The sequence below is a fragment of the Schistocerca piceifrons genome, chromosome 2, assembly GCF_021461385.2.
Source record: "Schistocerca piceifrons isolate TAMUIC-IGC-003096 chromosome 2, iqSchPice1.1, whole genome shotgun sequence".
Taxonomy (NCBI): domain Eukaryota; kingdom Metazoa; phylum Arthropoda; class Insecta; order Orthoptera; family Acrididae; genus Schistocerca; species Schistocerca piceifrons.
The window spans coordinates 189,377,763-189,401,824 of NC_060139.1; the positions used below are offsets into that span (position 1 = coordinate 189,377,763).

The window sequence follows — 24,062 nt, forward strand, 5'->3', positions numbered from 1 at the left end:
ATTGAGTCAGTAAACAAGCAACATGAATAAGCTCAAATGTGCCTTCTAGATTGATTTTGCGCACCTCTGCAACTAATTCTTATTATAAAGCTAATGAAAAATAATAATGAATTATGGATGGGTCCGTTTTTTGCAAGTACGGAAATTATAGTTTTGTTTTATCACACAAACAAGATTCCCCACTGTTGTGGCTTACTCAGTGATTTTTTTTATTATTTTCCTGAAATAGGTACATATAGTGTTATTTTTAAGTTAAGGAATGTGATACATGAGATTTTGTCGTCACCCACATTGTATGTACGCTTTACCTCTTATTTTACCTTGTGTGTGTCCTGTGGCTACCAACTAAAATGAGCCACAGTTAGTGCACAATGTCATTTGCAAACATGAGGGATGTTAGAAAATCGTCTGCACTTAATTTTTTGTTTATTATCCAAACTTTGAAATGTATGTTCTGATAAAATTCGTGATATATTCCCGTTTTTGGCCTTAACATAGACGTATTTTGCTAGTCCTTAGCTCTGTGAAGTTTGTTTTATGTATCAAATGTGTTTTTGTGTAGTTGGGCTGAACCTGTGGACATCGATAAAAGTTTTGTGAAGCTTAGGTATAGCGAACAATTTCGTGTGGTTGGTTGTTCACGGATTACGTCTCGTATTTTGAATGTGTTTACTCACATTTTCCCCTGCTCGTTTGCAAATTCTGCCTTCTGTTATGTTGCTGTGGATGGACACACATTTCACTGCATCGATTTACATCTCTGATGTGCTTCCGACTATCGTTTGTTTACTGTTTTGCTTTGTTTTGACGTCCGCAAACGTTGAATCTGTTCCGCTTGTTCCTCCTATTCTGTGTGTGTGTGTGTGTGTGTGTGTGTGTGTGTGTGTGTGTGTGTGTTTTATTCTGTGATGCCCGATAATTCGTTTAGAATAAAACAAACACGCACTGTATTGATCTGTATTGAAACCAAACACCTATAGCCGTTGTAATTAAGTAAAGCTGTCGTGTCTGACCGAGACTCGCTCATAACAACGTTTGTCACTGGTGGATACGCACAAAGAGTCGAGAAATATCGAAGTTTTCACTAATATCAATAACAAATCTAAGCTTGAAAATTTTTGTGCTCTATCTGGAATTCTGTCAAGGTCCTTATTTCGGTATTAACAAACCACGAACAACTTTTTCAAATGACAAAGCTTGCACGTGTTTAAATCGAAATGCCATGATTCGAACCCAGCGCGTCATCAGATTGTTAGCTAGTAACATCAGGTGTTAGAGCTCGAATTCCTTCACCAGCCGCGAGGTGTTTGAATCTGATATGAGGGTACAATTTCTTTGCCTGACCGGGAATCGAACACGTCACCTTCCGCCGTCGTTTCTATCCACGAAAGAAATATTGTTATTTGACAACACCCGAAGAGACATTAAAAATGAAAATTGTTTATCAAATTCAAATGGCTCTAAGCACTATGGGACTTAACATCTGAGGTCATCAGTCCCCTAGACCTAGAACTACTTAAACCTAACCAGCCTAAGGATACGACACACATCCATGCCCGAGGCAGGATTCGAACCTGCGACCGAAGCAGCGCGGTTCCAGACTAATTATTTATCACTAGAAGTTCGGTGTGCAAATAGTAGAGCTTGAAATGAAACGATACATAGTTTTGTGCTGAACCAGTATTCCAACTCACATATGTACAGTCATACTCAAAAGTATCTGAACGACCTGAATTGCATTTCGCCTGATTCGCATGCAACCGGCATAACGTAGCTGTCTAGCAGGTCCTCTAATCGCTCCTTGGTACAGTCGTTTGACTATTGAAAATGGTTTCTATAAGTCACCACTAGAAAACACTGCTCTGTATCGCAATAACTCAAAATGTAAAGTAATACCACGATGCTACAAATATCAGGGAACACCTTATCACAGATAAGACTGTCCTTAAGGCTTGTAAGCTCACATTTAATACAATAAATGACATACCTGAAATGTTAGCACTCTCATTATTACGTCAGATAGGTAATGCACGTGAAATACTTTGCTACATTATAGAAGCGAATATTAAATATGAACTAATACTGCGAAAATTTTGTACTTGGATAGCTTAGAATGAAAATCTTTCTGTTTATTTCAAAGGAAAACAATTGATTTTCTAAACCATTGTCTGTCATGCACAACTTGAAACAGGTCATGTCGACCAAATCATATGGAAGAACGGACAGCGACGTATATCGGAAGGCAGTAAGATCTCTTGCCTTTTAGTTTGGCAGTACTCGATAGACATTTCTAGGCGCAAGTAAATGAAGAAAGGCAGCGCGTTTTTGTTATCAAGTAACGTCTTCATCAATTACTTTAGTTTTAATGTAATCTACGAGAAACTGCTGATGTTTGATATTAACATGAAAAGGATTCCGTAGACAGGGAAAGAACCTGTTCTTGGGAAACTACTTCTATATTGACCAAAAGGCATTAAATGATCTTCAAGCAAGTGTGTTCCAGCAGCGGTATGAATGAAATGATAGTAATAATGACGGTAATAATCGAATTATCCGGTAACTTCACAGTGGATTTTCTCGAACTAAGAAATTTGCTCAATTTGTGAAAATTCAAAATGGCTTTACTTCGAGCCTATGATGCCTAGAAGAGCCTTTACATCCTGCTGACATGAGAATAGCATAATCTCCACGTCAGAAGCTAGCTTCTACTTACCCATTCAATAGACTCGCATTTTTTTCACCGTGACTAATGTTGTAAGCTAAGCACATCATCCGTTTCAGCACACTCTTGAGGCTGGGAAATGTGGCCACAATGGTCTGGTGGAACGAATTATCACAGGTGCACTGTGTGGGTTCAGGAATTTACTTTTAAGAGGCAGAAACAGATTTATTTTACCTCTGGCAACCTCAAGAGAAAGACGTTATAGTCCCTAATCCGCATTAAACATCACGTTCCTTCATTACCAACTGGGCAGAGCCGGTTTACGTTGGGAAATGACATAGCGGAGGTCATGGCAAACAGAAGTACTGTCGTCAGTAAACTTACTTACATTAGAAAATTTTATTTTATTTGATGAACCGATAGCAATTTAAAGGAACAGGTCTCTTATTTTACTTGTACTTGATTGAACAAGAGACGTTGAAAAATTTGGTGCTGGACTGTGATTCGGATTCGTATCTCCTCTTTCGAGGATGTGAATCTCTCAGAACAGTATAGTTCAATCATTTCGTTCCTTTTCCCAAGACTGCAATCTTTTCTAGGTCTCCTCCAAAGGATCCAGTACAAAAATATTCATAATTTCATTTCAAGCCCTATCACGTGCACACCCACCTGCTAGTGAAAATTAACGTGCATTTTTAATGTTTGTTGATGTGTTGCTAACAATCGCAATAGGTGTCGTTATTTCTGGTCAACCACGCACGCATCTTACTGTTGGTGAGTAAGCAACTGATACTTAAGCTATATTCGTGGATGCACGGTAGGTGTGCAGTTCGACTGTCGCTTAGGCACAAAAGTTTGTATCCTTATTTTAGATTCAAACACCTAGCAGCTAGTAAGAAAAACTGATTCGTAACATTTGATTTTTCTTAGTTAACAAGTAGAGTACGTGTTGGGTTCGTATCTCCGTCACAGAACTTCACATCATGCACTTCATCTTTAATTGCATACACACTTTGTTACTTCAGAATGGAGGTATATCAGACATCTTTTGTGGTTAGCTAACAGGGACGAAAGGATCTTGATAGGAATGCCGGTTTATTACATAAATTGTCGTCTTTCATTTTCAAGTTTAGATTTGGTTAGTGGTATTGGCAAAAAATTTCAGTAATTCATGACTCTTCATGGCTAGTCATCAATATGATGTGATTAGATTAGATTAATTCTTGTTGCATAGATCATGAATATGACATTTCGTAATGATGTGGAACGCGTCATTTTAAATGAAAGATTTCTTTACATACCATGAGTCAATTTCTTTACAACAATTTTTTACACACACTCTCTCTCTCATTCTTTTTTATTTCTCTCACTCTCCCTCTCTCTCTCTCTCTCTCTCTCTCTCTCTGTCTCTCTGTCACACACACACACATTCTTTTTTAATTTTTATTTGTTTGCTGTGCGCGACTATCGGTGAGGCACGAAAACGCCTGTGAATGAGTTTCTTAGTTTTGAGTACACTTACGAAAGAAATATAAAAATAACTATGAGTGTTACTGATTTATAATGCTTAGTTTGCAGTCAATTCTGAGTATTTTTAGTAACTACGCTCCAGTCCCTAAACCTAATTACAGAAATGCAAATTAGACTCATTACGTATTCCAGGCCGTAGGAGCTGCGTCTTGGAGACACCAGCTACGGTCACTTCCCAGCCCGCTGTAGGATCACATCGGTTCGTCTTCTTCCTGCTGGTACTGTAACCGAGATTTGGCAACAAGGCAACGTATGTTTGGCAACTCTGTGATCGACGAGTTGCTTCCTTGTGTGCACGGAATTAGGCCTCAAAGTTCACTTGATTTTACCTGTCATTTCCATTGATAATCTCAGTTATTATCGCTTGAGGTGTAACAAAAGATTGTAAACTTACGGTTTTCAGCCCAGGAAAGTCGTTGCAGGTGGAAATCGTAACTAATCTCGTCCTTTAAATAGCTGTTTATGAGTTCTAGCCACTATTGGCCTCCTAAGAGGAAGCTAAGACATATACCTCTTCGCCAGCTCTGTGGTAACGTACTGACCTGTGAAAAAGCGTCTGTTGTGGTTCGCATTCCAGTCTCACTGGCTTCAACGTTTTTACCCTTTCTGTGAAAGAGCTACAAGCAGTCAGATCAAACATCGATAAGGAAATTGCAAGAAAATACTTTTGGCTCATAGTGCAATGGTGAAAAACTTACAATGCTGCACAACAGGTAACGCCTGCTGACAAGCAAAGTTTGGGTTTCTAGAAATACGTAACTATATTTATGAAATTCCACATTTGCATACCTCTTGAGTATGGCACAGCATACCAATTAAACACAGACCTAAACAAAATGTAAGTGAGTAGTATTTTACTAATTCGTGTCGATAGAGGCATGCTTGTGTACAGATACTCAGTTTTACTAAAACAGACTTTCGTCGTAAGGTTATTGTGGGTAATTTTATTTCATTTCTTATAATACAGTGCACAAATTTTCGTAAGGTTTCCTTTAGTGTTGTTGAAACAATAGTAAACATGAGAGCGAAATTAATCGTCAACGATATATGCGAATTCTCTGATGTTATCTAAAACAGTCTGACGATGCACATGCACTTTATCGATTACATGCATGTAAAAAACTTGTTCTGAGTTAAAGCTGTCAAACAATGTTTGAAGAAGAATAAAATGCCACTACCACACGACAGCTAATGTAGAAAACACTTTTCCGACGTATTTGGGAACGATGCGCTCTCCCCATACATAATACAAAAGCTTCGAGATGTATCTGCTGCCTGGCTGTCTATTAAACCTGAAAACAACAAAACGTAACAGAAGTTCGCCCTTTTTCCACATGCGACTATTTTGGGTTGAGAAGTGAAGGGAATTATGTTCAAAGTTCCATTAGATTGGTAACTTCAGCAGACAGCAGAATTACGTTTTAAAAAAATTTAGCAGTAAATGTATTCGAACTGGCGACATCTTATCTGTGGTGCACGACTCTTACCATTACGCTACTAACTGACACATAACTACAACACCTCCAGAGCTGAACAACAATTCCTCCAGAATTTCTGCATACCACAGCGCTGTGAGATAATGCAAATGGCCGGGTCTAGACTTCTGAGAGAAACAGTTACAGCTTTTCTGTTGCGTTGCATGACGTGTTTTACAAACAGATGGCGCAATAGAATAGCTCAAGTGGAAAGGAACGCTTCCTATTTAAATTTCTGCATCCTACACTGTTGGCAGTTCTGTGTAGGTGGCAGTTACGTGATTTTGTTTCGGTGATTACAAAATAGTCGAATGTGTTCACTGGGTAGCCGAGGCAGCTAGTTCAAGGTGATTCGGTCAACCAAGTAAATGAATTTACTGAACATGCTGCAATTTACTACAGGGAGCCTGTGTGTCAGAATTCTCATCCAGTGTGGCGCAACGGTGTTAGGATAGAAAAATGAGTCACAGAAAAGAGGGTTTTGTGGTCTGTTGGACTGATGGTAATTTGTTTGCCTATGGTCTGGGTTCGATTCCCACTTCTGTCAATGATTTTAGATAGGGAGAGAAAGATTCCATTCTCTTCTGAGTACACCAAGTGAAGAAGATACAATGGCAGTGTGGTCTGAAATTCACATTAAAGATCATATTCCTTCTCTGCCAAGTAGACGTTAGGTTGAACCACAATAAAGTCTCGAGTGGCGACATGTAGAAACTCTATCACCAGTAACCTTTCTTATACTAGTTCTTTATTTCTAGCGACGAAACAAACGCTATGTACGGTCACAGGACATTTATTCCATCTTTTATCTGAACTTCTGTATGTCGATAAAATTGGTTCTGAACTGAGAATGCAACTCAGACCGCCCTTAACGCGGAATTTGATCCCTTCGTGACAATACAGCTCGGCTACAATTTGTTGTTTGTTCAAAACTGCAGATTCCTCAACATCTCCACATATTACGCATGCATGGGTTCGAATCCTAGCCCGGCACTAAAGATTTCTTTATGTATTATCAAGCTCTAGCATGAGAACACCTATCTGCTGGTGGATAATAATTTAGATTTTTAATGTTTTTTCATTCGTTGTCAACACTAACGATATCTGACGTTTTTGACTCCCAGTGGGACACAGAACTATCTGCGAGATCACTGTAAGTTCAAGATGTTATTCCGAGTTGCTGGTGGAGAAAAATTCGGTAGCTGACGTCTCTTTGTGTGTAGTCAACAACGATATGTGTGGGGCTCTATTCCCAGTGAGCACTGAACTCATCGACATATTATTTCTAGTTCAAACATGCTCACATGTCGCTGCTGGTGCAACAAACCCATATTTAACGTTCGTTTTCTCTAGAGCATAACAGCGATAGGTGCCGGGTTGGAGTCCTGGGAAGGCGAAATGCAGTTCAGGTCGTTCGGATACTTTTGAGCACTACTGTACCTTTCATGGGGACCTAGAAGAGCTCGCTATCTTGGGCAAAACAATGAAATGATCGAACTATATCGTTCCGTGTGCGTCAGATACCATGAAAGAGGAGATCCGAATTCGAATCCCAGTACAGCACTAAATTTTTCAGCACCTAAGGTTCATATGAAATAAGAGCCCTGCGACCGTAAATAACTTTGGCTCATTAAATAAAACAAAAAGTTTCTAGTGAAAGGAATCTCACTAGCGACAGAGTTTCTGTCTGCTACGACTTGCGTTGTTGCTCATTCTAAACCACCTCTGGCCCATTTGGTAGCGAAGGGATATAATGTTTATAAAGCGGATTCTGAACTATAGAGCAACCTAACATTCTTCGTTTGAGATTGCTAGAGGTGAAGGAGATTTGTTTGTGTGTGTTTAAAATAAATTCCGGAAGTGGGAATCGAACATATACGTCAAAACTAATAAGGTGAGATCAATCCACCAGACCAATGAAGCGCAGATTTGCTATATTCATGATTGTGTCATAAGGTATGATGCGCTTAGCTTACAAATTAGACACGGTGAAAAAATTCAGTTCTCTATTAACTGCTTTGTTGTCAGCAGGCTTCTGACACGGAAGTGTCCTAGTCTCTTGCCAGTGGGATATAAAGATGTTTTTAGCCATCATAACCTCGGTTGGAAGCCATTTTGAAATTTTCACTGTTTCAAAAAATTTCTTAGATAGAGATATACCAGTCAAGAGTGTAAAGTTACCAAATACTTCGATTATTACTGCCATTATCGCTATTAACTTCTTCATTCTGCTGCTACCTGTATGCTTGAGGGAAACATTTAATGCTTCTTGGTCATTTTCAGAAGCAGTGGCCCAAATACAGGGAAATATTTAGTTCGCAGCAAATGGTTACGGCGTTCTGTGGCAACTGGATAGTCCTTTTTCTAGTCACTGCTACTACGAAATGCTGGAGAACGTGATCATTCTTTCTGTTCGTCAAAGATTTGAGAGAGGCAGAATAATCTTCCACATGACCGTTCTCCTGTCGATACAGCAAGCTGTGTAAAACAACTGTTTCAAATGAACGGAGACATTGAGCTACTGGACTGTCCTTCCAAAGGTTCATTTGAAATAAGTGTTGGACTGGCCTCCACAAAGGTGCTGATCTCAATCCCATAGTGCACTTACACGCAGAGATGGACAAAATTATTAGGTGTGCAAGACCAGCATCGAGAACCATGACAGCTGTTCATGACTCTTGGGAAGAGTTGTAGTATAACTGATTCATCCGAAAACTAGATGTGTCTATTCCCTGGCAGCTAAATGCAGTTGTAGAGGAAGACGGAAACTGGTCGCGGTACTGAATTACTGTGTTGTTAGGGGGAAATTGTTTATGACAAATGAACGCTTTGTTCTCCCTCGGAGAGGAAGAAAATGGAACAGATTATACATAAATACTAAGCTATTTCATTCTTTTCAGTCGTTCAATAGACTAATGATTTTAAACTATTTTACGTCATTTGATGTAGAAAGACTGAGACAAACATGGAAGTATCGTTTTTCACGTGGCACATGAAGGTATCAAAGGTATTTAGTTCTTTTACGTCGAGAAAATGCATCATATTAGTTTGTGTTCTCTTTATTTACATGCAGGCAGGACGCCAGTGCCGACGAAAGCGCGAAAGAGATATCATTTTCCTTTAATGCTAAGCAGAAATCACAGTATGTAAAGTGAAAAAGTGGCTCAAGACCGGTGGTGTACATCTACATCTACAAGGATACTCTGCAGATCACATTTAAGTGCCTGGCAGAGGCTTCATCGAACCACCTTCACAATTCTCAATTATTCCAATCTCGTATAGCGCGCGGGAAGAACGAACACCTATATCTTTCCATCCGAACTCAGATTTCCCTTATTTTATCGTGGTGATCGTTCCCTACGTAGGTCGGCGTCAACAAAATATTTTCGCGCTCGGAAGAGAAAGTTGGTAATTGGAATTTCGTGAGGAGATTCCGTCGCAACGAAAAAGCCTTTCTTTTAATGATGTCCAGCCCAAATCCTGTATCATTTCACTTTTTCGATGTACTCCGTCAGTCCTATGTGGTAAGGCTTCCACACCGTGCAGCAGTATTCTAAAAGAGGACGGACAAGCGTAGTGTAGGCAGTCTCCTTAGGAGATCTCTTACATTTTCTAAGTGTCCTACCAATAAAACGCTGTCTTTGGTCAGCCTTCCCCACAACATTTTCTATGTGTTCCTTTCAATTTAAGTTGTTCGTAATTGTAATACCTAGGTATTTAGTTGAATTTACTGCTTTTAGATTAGACTGATTCATCATGTAATCGAAGTTTAACGGATTCCTTTTAGCACTCATGTGGATGACCTCACACTTTTCGTTTTTTAGGGTCAACTGCCAATTTTCGCACCATTCAGATATCTTTTCTAAATCGTTCTGCGGTTTGTTTTGAGCTCCTGATGACTTTATTAGTCGATAAAAGACAGCGTCATCTGCAAACAACCGAAGACGGCTGCTCAGATTGCCTCCCAAATCGTTTATATAAATAAGGAACAGCACAGGGCCTATAACACTACCTTGGGGAATGTCAGAAATCACTTCTGTTTTACTGTATGACTTTCCGTCAATTACTACGAACTGTGACCTCTCTGACAGAAATCACAAATCCAGTACCATAACTGAGACGATATTCTGTAAGCACACAATTTCTCTACAAGCCGCTTCTGTGGTGCAATGTCAAAAGCCTTCTGTAAATGCAGTAATACGGAAACGATCTGAAATCCCTTGTCAATAGCAGTCAACACTTCATGTGAATAAAGAGCAAGTTGCATTTCGCAAGAACAATTTTTTCTAAACCCATGTTGACTGTGTCTCAATAGAGCGTTTTCTTCGAGGTAATTGATAATTTTCGAACACAATATATGTTCCAGAATCCTGCTCCATATCGACGTTAATGGTATGCGCCTGTAATTAAGTGGATTATTCCTACTACCTTTCTTGAATATTTGTGCGACCTGTGCAACTTTCCAGTCTTTGGGTACGATCTTCTGTCGACTTGCTTTTATTAAGTGATTTAAGTTGCTTCACTACTCCGAGGATATTTACTGCTACGTTACTCATGTTGACAGCTGTTCTTGATTCAAATTCTGAAATTTTACTTCGTCCTCTTTTGAGAAGGCGTTTCGGAAGGATGTGTTTAGTAGCTCTGCTTTGGTAGCACTGTCTTCGATGCATCAGTGTTCTTACCCCGTTTTGTGTACCAAGGAGGATAAGCTCCGTCGTTTGTTAATTCACTTGGTATAACTCTCTCAGTTGCTGCCGATGCTACTTCTCTGAATTCAAGCCACATCTGGTCTATACTTCTATTATTAATTTTGAAGGTGTGGAGATTGTGTCTCAGGAAGGCGTCAAATGAATTTTTATCTGCTTTTTTAATAGGTATATTTTTCGTTTATTTTTGAAGAATTTGGGGGTTACAATATTCAATCTCGCTACGATAACCCTGTGTTCACTAATCCCTGTATCCCTTTTGAGGCTCGTTATTAACACAGGATTATTTGTTGCTAAGAGGTCAAGTGTGTTTTCACAACCGTTTACTATTCGCGTCGGCTCATGAACTAACTGCTCGAAATAATTTTCGGAGAATGCGCTTCGTACAATTTCGGGTGATATTTTGTAAATTAAAGTCACCACAAACTATAATCGTATGAGTCGGATACGTGTTTGAAATCAAACTCAAGTTTTCTTTGAACCTTTCATCAACTGTATCATCTGAATTGAGAGGTCGGTAAAAGGATCCAATTATTATTTTATTCCGGTTGCCAACAATGACCTCTGCCGATTCTAACTCACAGGAACTATCTAAGTCAATTTCGCTACAAGATAAACTACTTCTAACAGGAACAAACACGCCACCGCCAACCGTGTGTAGCCTATCATTTCGTAACACCGTTAGGTTCTTCGCAAAAATTTCGGCTGAGCCTATCTCCGGCTTTATCCAGCTTTCAGTGCCTGTAACGATTTGAGCATCAGTGCTTTCTATTAGCTCTTGGACCTCTGGTACTTTCCCAACACAGCTATGTAAATTTACGACTGTTATACCGATGGTTCCTGTATCTACGTTCTTCCTGTGTTCGGCCTGCACCCTTTGTGGCTGAAGCCCTTCTTGTGTCTTCCCGAGATCCTATAACCTAAAAAACCGCCCAGCCCACGCCACACAACCCCTGCTACCCCTGTAGCCCCTCCTGCGTATAGTGGACACCTGATCTATTCAGCGGAACTCGAAACCCAACCACCATTTGGCGCAAGTCGAGGAATCTGCAGCCTACACGGTCGCAGAACCATCTGAGCCTCTGATTCAGACCCTCCACTCTGCTCTTTACCAGACGTCTGCAATAGGTCCTGTCGACTATGATGCAAATGGCCAGCTCTGCTTTCATCTTGCAAGCAAGACTGGCAGCCTTTACCACTTCTGTTAGCCTCTCGAAACCAGAGAGAATCTCTTCTGATCCAGAGTTCAAAAAATGGCTCTGAGCACTTTGGGACTTAACAGCTATGGTCATCAGTCCCCTAGAACTTAGTATTACTTAAACCTAACTAACCTAAGGACATCACAAAACACCCAGTCATCACGAGGCAGAGAAAAACCCTGACCTCGCCGGGAATCGAACCCGGGAACCCGGGCGTGGGAAGCGAGAACGCTACCGCACGACCACGAGCTGCGGACTCTGATCCAGAGTGACACACATCATGGGTACCGACGTGAGCAACCACCTGCAGTTGGCTATACCCTGTGCTCTGCATGGCGTCTGGGAAGACCCATTCCACATCTGGAATGACCGGTATGCACACGGAGTAAACATTGGTTTTCTTTCCCTTCTTGGCAGCCATGTCCCTAAAGGGCTCCATAACGCGCCTAACGTTGGAGCTCCCAACTACCAATAATCCTACCCTCTGTGATTGTCCAGATCTTGCAGGCTGCGAGGTTTCCTATGAAACAGGAGAGGCGACAGAATGTGGCTCAGCGACAGTGTCAGCCACAGACAGCACCTGGAACCTGTTTGTCAGACAAATCGCGGAGGCCTTACGTGCGGTCGCCTGGAAAGTCTTTCGCCACCTGCTACGCTCCTGGGCGACCTCCTACACGACCACAGGTAAAGGGTCAACCTAAGTGCGAGTTGTAACTGGGCTGTCCACCGGTGAGGACCGATCGGAGGACTCGGCCGTGCTGGACGTCCCTTGGATCCCCACGGCTGGCGCACAGTAGTGGTGCCCTTCTACTGCAACTTCAAGCTGTGTAACCGAAGCCATCACAGCCTGAAGCTGAGAGCGAAGACGGAATACTTGAAAACTGTACGTACTTAATAAATCTGGTTGCTCTCCTGAACTAATAAGCCTTATCACCAATTAAAATGCATGCAAATGGTATGATATGGTTTGTAATATCATACCTTCTCCATGAAAATGAAATGATAGACGGAGTGAAAGTAGAGCAGTGCGTCTTCGACGGAAATGCAGACAGCCCATCTGACTTTAATTTCTATGAATGGAGTTGCGAAGAACGTAAGTTAACCAGATGGGACGCAGTAAGTATTGTGTTAGGTTTTATCAGATTTGCTTCGTTTGGAGACGCCATGAGTGGGAGAGTGGGAGAAATTAATAAGTGCTAAAGCAAGTGTCGTAAAATTTCGTCACAGTGGTGGCGAAGTTACTCATGCTCTGCTCATGTATAAAATAGCTTGAGAACGTTTGAAGCATACTTTCCATCACCGTGATTGAAATGTATCAGAAAATGCAGTTGAATTGTACACTTGTCGTATCTATATTACTAAGAATGTTTGGTGTAATGAAAGAAAACTGTTTCAGGCACAGTTGTGAATTGATTCAGTTATATCACACCGTAATCGAAATGTATATTTACAAGGAGAAAAAGACAAAAACAAAGATACGAAAAAGCGTGCAGTTCTGCTATTCAATACTTTTTCACCTTCAGAATTACCTCAGTATGTTCGTTGCTTCCGTGACGTTTGTGTCGGTGGTGATTCCCTAAATGACAAACAACACACAAATTACAGTCATTGATGGTCCCTTGGAGCCTTTTCTGAGCCTCTCTTGTGAAGTAACTCAGTGTTTCCAGAACAGACACATTTGCTCTGTCCTACACTGTAATGAATGGAGGTTGTGAGTTGTCTTATGATTAAGAAACTGGATTTCCAAATGTTCGTTACTCCGAACGTGACGTTGGACAGCAATCTTAGCTTAGGTGCCAAACGTCAAATCTGGGTTCAAAAAGTGACTTTCACTTAGACGGTGTCACATCTTAAGTGGAAACAAATCAGAATATTTCACCGAGATGTCAAAGAAGTGCAGTATTAGGCGTAAAACGTGGCCGCCGTAGAGACGAAGTCCAAGTCGTTCACTTAAGGCGGCCGATATTCCCGACAGTCCCTCACAATTGTTAGACGAGATACACGATCTGGCAACACCGTAGGGTGCAGAAGTGTGAAGAGGAAGTTCTGTCAGTCTTCTCGAGGTGTTTTGGAAATGTGTGTGCTCGTGATGTAGCGGTAAGCTTCGTGCTCTGTAAGCGTAAATGCGGGCGTACGAATCCACTCCATTCCCTAGTTTATTTAATTGGCATATCGGGTATCAGCTAAAGTTATCAGTCTGACGGAGTTTCAGACCTAATTCGTCCCATTTTATAATCCGCTTGCAACAGCAAAAAGTTCCAGAAACTTTCCCGCCAAACAGCTCGTGACTGGGTCAAGATAAGAACAGTTTACGCTCGAGAATTTCCTCGCCACACAGCCTAGGTGAACGTGACACGGCGCTATGAGTGTGTTTTCTTATTTGAAGTTCTCGTATTTATCTCGAAATTACGACTTGGATTTTACATGCCCGAAACTTATGAATGTTGTTCAAATGTGATAAAATATAGTCGCAAGTGGAAAAAGGTCTTTCATTTGTGACATACTATTCGCTTTTTGTTTAGTAGAGGCATGACAGCAACAGAGGCAGCACTGAACCTTTGTATTGTTTGTAGGGCGAGTGCTTTTGGGCAATACACGTCAGAAAAAGACTTCCTCACTACAGGAAACATTGTTGTGACATTAATGATTTCACACATTCAGAAAGCCTCAGTAACAGACATATGTGGTGGAGTATGCCTATTTAAGCGTCATGCGACATTTACGTTCAACAGGCAAGGTTAAGAAGTCGGGAACAGTAGTACTGCATGCTCTAATTTAAAACAACAAAAGTCAAAGGGTGCTGATTGATGCATGTTTACTTGATCGTCATTGGTTGGCTCATTGGAAATTCCAATGCAATATTCCTACAGCTGACTAGTTATGGCGTCTTTATGTTAACTTCTTAAGAAGAATCAGTGGCTCAGCCCTCACATAGAGCATATAGTCAAGCAAAGGGCAGTGTGAACATATTTTGCCTCTGGTGGCTCAGAAAGGATGTTGTGCATTATGAAAACCGCCCCAGGGGAGGGCGTATCGCAGCTGGTACCTTCGGTCAACAACTAAGACACGTATCAGCCACAGTGTAAGAAAAACGGCCTACAAAACTTCATAACTTATTGATACTACAGGATAATGCACTCTGCCGATTTTAGTAACAAAACTATCAAGGAGGTTGAAAAGTCATCATCACGCACTTATTCTTCTGATCTCATGCCCTCAGATGTTAACCTTTAAATGTCCTTATCGAACAACAGTCAAGAAAACTCTTTTCTGGACGAAAATGCACTTCAACCTGGTTTGACGTCATTTTTAACTCAGATTCAATAGGTAGGTATAGAATCGGCAGCTACCTGAGCATTGTGAGACTGTTTTAGATAATGTGAGAGTATACCCTGTTCTGTTAATGATGAATTCCTCTCAGATGTTTACTGTTGTATTCAATAAAATAACGGACAACGCCATTAAAATATGCACTGTACTAATTCAAAAGAAATGGAGATTACTATGACATCCTTATGACGAAACTTAATTTTAATGAAACATTAAGTATCTGTAACAGGAGTGTTTCTGTATCACCATGAATAAGTAAAATATTACTCATCCTGGACTTCACCACCAAAGGGCCTGTGTTTACTTACTGTCCTGTGTCACGATGAATTAGTTTGGAAATGAAACATTTTATAAGCAAAATACGAGTGTTGGCTGAAATGTAATGCCTCCACGTTCGTAACTCTTCAACAGTTGACAGCATTGGTATGCGGCAGGTACTGGCTTGTTCCATAGCCTCTTCTCTACAGCTCCAGTTGGCGGGAGGCCTTAGCATTGAGCGATTCTGTTGTTACAGTGTAAAGTATGGAACCCTGCGCAGAAGGCCAGTCAATGTGATTTAAGCAACGTTCAGTCACTGAATTCTTGACAGCAGGAGGTGACACCCCACAGGAGATTCACCAGAGAATGAAAGTAGTTTATGGTGATTGTGTTGATGTGAGTACTGTGCGTCGTTGGGCGAGTAAGTTTAAAGATGTTGACGCGGGAACATCTGACCTGCGTGACAAACAAAACGTTGGACGTCCTGTGACAGAAACCACCGAGTTTCACGAGCAAAATGTTGACAGATTGATTCAGGACGATCGTCGTATCACACAGAAAGAAACTGCAAGCACAATCGGCATTTCACAAGAACGTGTGGGTCACATTATTGCTTTGCTTGGCTATCGGAAGATCTGTGCACGATGTATACCCCGGATGCTGACTCCTGGAATGAAAGCGCACAGACTTCAAATTTACCAGGACCTCCTCTCGCGATACGAGAATGAAGGTGACGCCTTTCTCCATTCAATTGTGACAGAAGACGAAACGTGAGTACACCATGACGACCCGGAGACGAAACGTCTGTCTGTGGAATAACGACACAAAGACTCGCCCCAGGAAAATAAATTAAAGACGCAGCCCTCAGCTGAAGAAAATCATGGCCACAGTGTTCTGGGACGTAGATGGTGTTATCCATGTTGATTTCCCTGGTCGTGGAACAACAATAAATTCAGAGCGTTACATCACAACGCTGCGAACTCTGAGACGACGGCTAACAAGGGTTCGAAAGGAAGAGGGAAATGTTTTCCTGCAGCATGACAATACCAAACCACACACTTCACATGCCACCACAGCATAACTTCAGAGACTGAATCTCACCACAGTACGGCATCCTCCATACAGTCCAGATTTAGCACCGTCTAACGTCCATCTGTTCCGGACAATAAAAGACGATCTGTGGGGAATCATAATGCTTCTAATGAAGATGTTGAGAGAACTGTGAGACTGTGGTTGAGGAAACAGAATGTCGACTTCTTCCGTGACGGCTTCAGAAAACTTGTTCATCATTGGCAGAAATGTATCCAACTGGCTGGAGATTATGTGGAAAGGTGAATATTGGTAATAAAGATCACATTCTAAGGATTATTTCTGCGTTTGATTTATTAAAATATTTCCATCTAAACCCAATTAACGAAGGCGGAGGCATTACTTTTCATTCAACTCTCGTAAATAAAATTTCCTTATTGATTTTCGATCTTACTGCTCGTAGCTCTGTCACAAAATGGCTAAAAATGTATCCTCCAGTGAGACTGGAACCGGGAACCAAAGCAGTTCCAGCTTGCCAGGCAATGACATTATGTCACAGCCAGCAGAATACTGCAGCATTTTGCTCTCCCTTATTGCTCCAGTTCTGGCTAGGGCATATAACCTCGCAATGTGAAAGACGAAATTAATTGCAATTTCTACATCGAATGACTTTCCTAGAATCGAAACCATGAACTGATAACTTTATTTCACACCTTATATGAAACTCACTCAGATAATTTAATGGAAGTTATATGAATATATCAAGCGAATTTTGTAGGTTAATTCTGTGTCATCCAGGAAGTAACTCGTTGGTCTCACGGTTGCCAAACATATCCTACGTTGTTACCAAGATTCAGTAATACTTCTAGCAGGAAATACCAGCCTTGTGGAGTCTAGGAAGTGACTACAGTTTGTGTCTCAAAGGCCTGGCGGCCGAGCACCAAAATACCCAACATGTATGTCAATGAGCCTTATTTCCGTTTCTGTATAGTCCGCACGGAATTCCGTGGCTGGTAGACGGGCAGCTGGCGCTGAACATGTGGGAAGAATGGTAGTGGTGGGGGTTACGGGCAGGCATTCCAGGGAAATGCCGAGTGCTGGAGGGAAGTGCTGTTCTAAACTGAAGCCTATACTCACATTTTTTGTAAATATTAAGTGGGGCCCCTGCACGCCCACGCTTGCGTGGTGACCATTCAAAAAGATCTACGTCACGTCTCATTTCGTTAGCATTTAAAAAGAATTCCGCCGAAAACGCAGAGACTTATTTTCACCTGACTTGTTAACCGTTTGTAACCTTCAGAGAAGCATCATGGGTGGCGAATTTTGGGTTCTCTGGTTGCCATGTCAAAATTTGCTTCTTTTGCCAAAACAAAGCGGAGTTTACAGTCTCATGTCGCTAACATGTTGTGCACCCACAGTTGCGAGACGATTTTGAAACAGTGCTTTATTAAGTTTATTAAGTTAGGAACTGAGGAAAAGTAAAGTCAGTAGTTTATGAAAAAGAAAATTCTCGGTCCAAAAATTGTGTAATGTCTTCATATATGATGTTCCAAAACCCATAGCATTTCTCATTTCACCAGCTATCGATGGCCCTTAAAAATTACATTCTTTCACCGTAAAAGTCTATAGTTATTGGACTAACACGGTAGATACCGAAATTTTACATAACAACGTAATGGTAAAATAGTCTCCTCTTTATATACTATCATTTGCCAAAATCTCATTTCGATGTTTGAAACTGATTACGAAATATGAGTAATCTGTGGCTATTTCACTGTGGCTTTATCACTGGTGCAGTGCGATCGCAAATGAGTGTATTACATCACATCAGTTTGCTCGAGATTGGTGACAGATAAATACTTGTACACAATTGTTAAGAAAAGTTTAGTATGTTAGCTAAATTTCGTAAGCAACAACACAGTATGCAATTTGCATCAAACACAAAATCATAGCGTCCTCTGTTTTTCATTGCACTCTTTTCCGAATTTCGCTGTGTCTTACTTTCGTGTACATGTCACAATAACTATTATCATTAACGAAATGAACCTGACATATTACGCTATAAGTAAAGCAAGAATGAAATTCTTTTACCGAATAGTTTCTGTAAAGTCATTTTAGAAAGATTGCAAGGCGCATGCCTCGATTTTGTCATCGCTGAACGGCCGAAAGGTGGAAAACATTTATCGGCCTCCCTTTCAGAACAAACGAATGATCTCGCCCAGCACTTTGGACAAAAGATAGTCAGTGCACATCGGCCACCGTAGCCTGCTACTGGGTACAGGGACTACAACCACTAATAGTACTCAGATGCGTCGACTGCAGACTAAACAGCAAAAATCATTAACTGTCACAATTATTTGTGTGTCTTAAGCATACTGAAATTCAAAAGCTCACCTCCAGACGTGTTTCACATTTTAGGACATTTCCAGTAGTTATACTGCCAACGTTATGATTAGGCAACACGTCTTTTTTGTAGTAATAGACTTGGAAAATATTTTTCTTCAGGTTGATGTCAACTGCACTCTCCATGAAACACAGGCACACAAATGAGGAAACAAAAACACAGTATCTATTACAATACATAACATCCTCCATATCACGAAAGGCTGCTATGCGGAAATGACAGAAAACGCAGCTTCAAAATCCCTTTGGAAATTAAACTAGTGAATGTTTGGAGGGCAACTTCGATTCCAGCTTCTGCTAATGTGAAAGGAGAATCAGTTGTTCTCAGAAAGTCGAACAAGGAACACAAAACACTAACAATAATGTCTAGAATGACTCATCCTCGAGTAAAACTGTCATTCAGTCCATAAGTAATAAAATAAAGCAATTATTCAAAAGGACAGTCACAATCGCATTATTTATTTTGCCACCAACCGGTTTCAGCCCGTGATGGGGTCATCTTCAGGGCAATTTACACCACATGGTCGCTCGTTGGAGTCGTCACCCTGCCTGTGCACGGTAACTATAGTTACTAACCGTGCACAGACAGGGTGACGACTCCAACGAGCGACCATGTGGTGTAAATTGCCCTGAAGTAACTATAGTTACTAACCGTGCACAGACAGGGTGACGACTCCAACGAGCGACCATGTGGTGTAAATTGCCCTGAAGATGACCCCATCACGGGTTGAAACCGGTTGGCGGCAAAATAAATAATGCGATTGTGGCTGTCATTTTGAATAATTGATTATAAGTAAATTAATCGCTGTTTATCTCCATACAACAATGTTCTCTAAAAAAACTAAAAGAAAGATTCATTGATCTATTCGTTATCATTAAAATGTATCAGGTGTTGATTCTTTGTTAGTAAAAGCGAAAAGCGCTGATGTTGAAGAGTTTTCAACGTGTAGTATGCTTAAGACAAGAGGGACCCGAAATAACAATGGGTTCATCAAGCTGAGCATGCTGCTGAAATTCTATCCGTCGCTTGCCCAGAGTGTTACTGATTTAGCCCTTAACAATTTAATATTAACAATGCTACCACAATAGTTATATGAGAATTATCGAATTCTATTACGGTGGCACAGATATGCAGACAGTTCTGTTGCTCTGATGTGGGTTTGCTCACAAATAGTTAAAAATATTCACATAGCATCAGAGTGCTGTTGGTGTCATAATTGTGTTTGAGTATTAATGTGGTTTTATGGAAATAATCAGTTTTTATCGCAAGGATTAACGATAGTAATTTTAACTTTCATTTGTATTTGAAGTATATTTAAAGATTATTGAAACCACAATGCAGTATACTACACTAACACGATGTGGCCCATCAAGCGTAACATTGAGAGTGCAATGGGAATTCCACTGTTCAATGAAGAGGAGAGAGCGGTGGGTGAAAAGACTACATTGAGGGCCTCTGTGAGGGGGAGAACTTAACTGATGACTTGACAGAAAAAGACACAGGAGTCAATAGGGAAAACATAAGGAAACTAGCGACATACTATGAGATTTTAGGGAAAAACATCATCCACACAATTCCGAAGATTAGCAAGAGCCGAAAAGTCCGGCAGGTATCGCACAATTAGCTTAACAGCTCATGCATCCAAGTTGCTGACAAGAATAATACACAGAAGAACGGAAAAGAAAATCGAGGATCTGTTAGTTGGCAATCAATATGACTTTAGGAAAGGTGAAGGCACCAGCCAGGCAGTTATGATGTTGCGGTTGATAATGGAAGCAAGACTGAAAAAAAACAAGACATGTTCATAAGATATTCATATCTGGAAAAAGCGTTAGACAATGTAAAATGGAGCAATCCTGAGAAAAATAGGGTTAAGCCATAGGGTAAGACGAGATACTATACAACATGTACAAGAATCAAGAGGGAACAATAAGACTACGAAGTGTTTGTGTTAAAAAGAGTGTAGACAAGGACGTAGTCTTTCACCCCTGCTGGTCACTCTATACGTGGAAAAAGCAACGACGGAAATACAAGAAGGTTCAACAGTGGAATTAAAATTGAAGGTTAAAGGACATCAATGTTAAGATTCGCTGATGCCATTGCTAACTTCAGTGAAAGAGAAGAATTGCTGGACCTATTGAATGGAATGAACAGCCTAATGAGAACAGAATATCGATTGAGAGTACATCGAAAAAAGACCAGAGTAATGAGAAGTAGCAGAAACGAGAACAGTGAGAAACGTAGCATCATAACTTGTGATCTCGAAGAAGATGAAGTTAAGAAACTCTGTTACTTAGTCAGCAAAATAAACCATGAAGAGCAGAGCAAACAGGTAGCCGACTAGCAATAGTAAAAAGGGCTTTCCTGGCCAAGAGAAGACTACTAGTTTCAAACATAGGTCTTAATTTGAACAATAACTTGCTGAGAATGTACTTTTGAATCACAGCGTTGTTTGGTAGTTGGACATGGACTGTGAAAAAACCTGATCAGAAGAGAATCAAAGCCACTGAAATGTAGTTCTACAGAAGAACGTTGAAAATTAGAGGGTAAGGTAAGAAATGAGGAGGTTCTTCGCAGAATTGCAGAGGAAAGAAGTACACGTACATGAAAAATACTCACAGAAAAAAGGTATAGGATGACAGGACATATGTTAAGATATTAGGGAATAACTCCCATGGTACTAGAAGGAGCTATAGAGAATAAAAACTGTGGAGTTCTGCTGTAAGATGAAAAGGATAGCAGAGGAGAGGAATTCGTGGAGGACACCATCAAACTAAAAAAATTTTTAAAAAAATGTTCGTACTACGTGTTCTAAATTTGCACGTGATAAAAAGACGTGTCACATAATTACTTCCGTAATGATACTGTTGTTGCTTGTACCAGAAAGCTACGGCAAATGCTCACCTCTGACCACCTTTCGAGATCTGAAATCGACTTCCATGGCTCCTGGCGCGCAGTGCGAAATCTGGAAACCTTCCGCAATCAGCAGTTTCTTCAGCTCACTGACGGGATCTTCATAGTCGCCATACGGGAACAGTGTTCTCTGCACGTCCTGCACACATAGACAGAAGTCACTCACAACATTCGGTCCAACCATCATTGTGCTACAAAATGGTCTGTTCTAGAGGCTATGCGATAATGTTAGATATGAAACTCCACTATACGTCCTATATCGCTTTTCCCCTACGGCAAGGCTATCGTTACACCTGTGTTTGTCACCACAGTGACATAGGAGTACGAGGTATCACAGATGGGCTCAAGTTACAGACTTCTGAAATAAAAAAGTGCATTTGTTTCAATAGCGTGCTGCAGTGCCCACATATAATAATCAGAGACGTGGCAGACGTAATTATTTTGTATGGGCTTATTCGCCCTAATTTTTCAGTGGTTTCAGTTGACAGCTGACATGAATTTAGTGAGCGTTCATGCCCGAAATCCGGCGCTCCCTCGCCTCGAATTGTCATTGGCGTCTGGTCAAACAAGTGGCACTTTAGTTGGCAAATCCGCTAAGACTCGTAAAATAATGGCTAACGGAATTTTTGTTACTTGGAAGTGAAAACGATTGCACAGGAAGCCGATCTCATCCAAAACAGTACCTATCACGTAGTTTATTTCTTGTCATCAGACGCCGTCATGTGAAGCTGGCGAAACCCATTTCCAGACAGCTTTATTCGTTGTGGAGACATTACGGAAAACGTACATGTCTTAAGACCCGTTTCGTCCGACAGATAGCTTACTCACTTGTGGCGTTATACCAAGGTTACGTGACACCGCGAAACTTTTTTTTTTAAAAAAAAGAAACTATAAGAAATCTTGTCAGCAAGAAGTGTAAGTTAAAACCAGCTAGCGAATGAGATTATTTGATTCTTTCATTTGAAGAGTGATTTTTTGGGGAAGTATTGTACAACTGTTTGACTATGAAAGTAAACTGACGCTGGTATTATATTGGGTCAACAGAAACCTTCGATCTTACTCGTCGGCTTTGACCCGTGACGTAAGCGTGTTGTGGTGTGTGACGTCATTACGGCGCGGAGTTTGTTTTGCGATTGTGGCGTGTTTGTAGATGTCTTGTTTTTGTTTGTGGTGCTCTCTGGTGGTGTGTTCATGGTTTTCGTTTGTTTTAATTTAATGCTCATTGCTGTACGTCGGGAGAGTTTGTTATTGAGTGTATTTGGTTGTGGTTTTTTGTTCAGGAATGGATATGAAAGACACCGTTAGAAGTTATCAAGTTCTTACAACTATTCCGTTTAATCGCCGAAGTTGTTGATCGGACGCTTCTGTATTTCCCGCGTGCGTGCGTGCGTGTGTGCATTTGTGTGTGATTGTGGTGGCCAATCTAGTTTGTGGGGCTGGAACTTTTTTGAGGTAAGTTCCTTTTTTTTTGTTTTTGATGTATGTTTTGTGTCAACAGAAACATCCGATCTCACGCGTCGGCTTTGACCCGTGACGTTAGGGACCTACACATTGATCTGTAGCGTAGCCCTGAATACGAGGTTAGGTTGGGAGGTTTTTTTTTGGCGGGGGGGGGGGGGGGTCAGGGGGGGGCGCAGCCCCCCCCCCCTGCCTGGCCTCGAGTACCACTTGTTTATTATTATCTTTGTTCGATCGTAATTTATGTGATTGGGAGCTGTTGTAGATGTATGTAGGTGTAAGGGAAGCGTTGGTTTTTTAGGTTGGTGTTGGGGGATGTGATCGGTAGGTTCTGTTGAGCTATATAGGTCAACGGAAGTGTTCGATCGTAATTTATGTGATTGGGAGCTGTTGTAGATGTATGTAGGTGTAAGGGAAGTGTTCGTTTTTTCTTTTTTTTTTTGGAGGATGTGATCGGTAGGTTCTGTTGAGCTATATAGGTCAACGAAAGTGTTCGATCGTAATTTATGTGATTGGGAGCTGTTGTAGATGTATGCAGGTGTAAGGGAAGTGTTCGTTTTTTTTTTGTATTGGAGGATGTGATCGGTAGGTTCTGTTGAGCTATATAGGTCAAGGAAGTGTCCGATTCTGGATAGGAATGTGTTTTTTGGTATTTGGTCAGTTTTGTGATGTTGATTTATTTCGTTGTTTTGCGTGGTTTTGTATGGCGGTCGGTGGCTACATTTGTGTATATTTAGTTTGTCCCCACCCAAAAACCCCCAATTTCCCACGCTTGTCCCGTTAGAGTCATTAGGCTTTTTGTGAAACTTGTGTATTTCAGTGTTTATAATACGTATGCGATGTTTTTATATCCGCCATATTGGATAATACGTATGCGATGTTTTTATATCCGCCATATTGGAATTGTCGTTTATAGTCGTTTCCGCTACATTTGTGACGTCATGGGTCAAAGCCGACGGGTAAGATCGGACGCTTCTGTATTTCCATTATATTTTATAATATTTATTATTTTGTGTTACTAACCGGCTTTCGGCTGTACGCCTTCATTAGATACAACGATAGATATTGAAAGGGGTACATATTAAGAGAAATGGTTGT

General features: G+C 40.9%; 1 protein-coding gene across 1 annotated transcript in view; it reads right to left on the minus strand.

Moving 5' to 3' along the window:
• Positions 1 to 24,062, minus strand: part of LOC124776308 — a 212,799-nt gene that overhangs the window by 14,651 nt on the left and 174,086 nt on the right. The window contains exon 6 of the mRNA XM_047251240.1: positions 21,498 to 21,645. Coding sequence (XP_047107196.1) covers positions 21,498 to 21,645 — 148 coding nt within the window. The remainder of the gene's footprint in view (positions 1 to 21,497; positions 21,646 to 24,062) is intronic.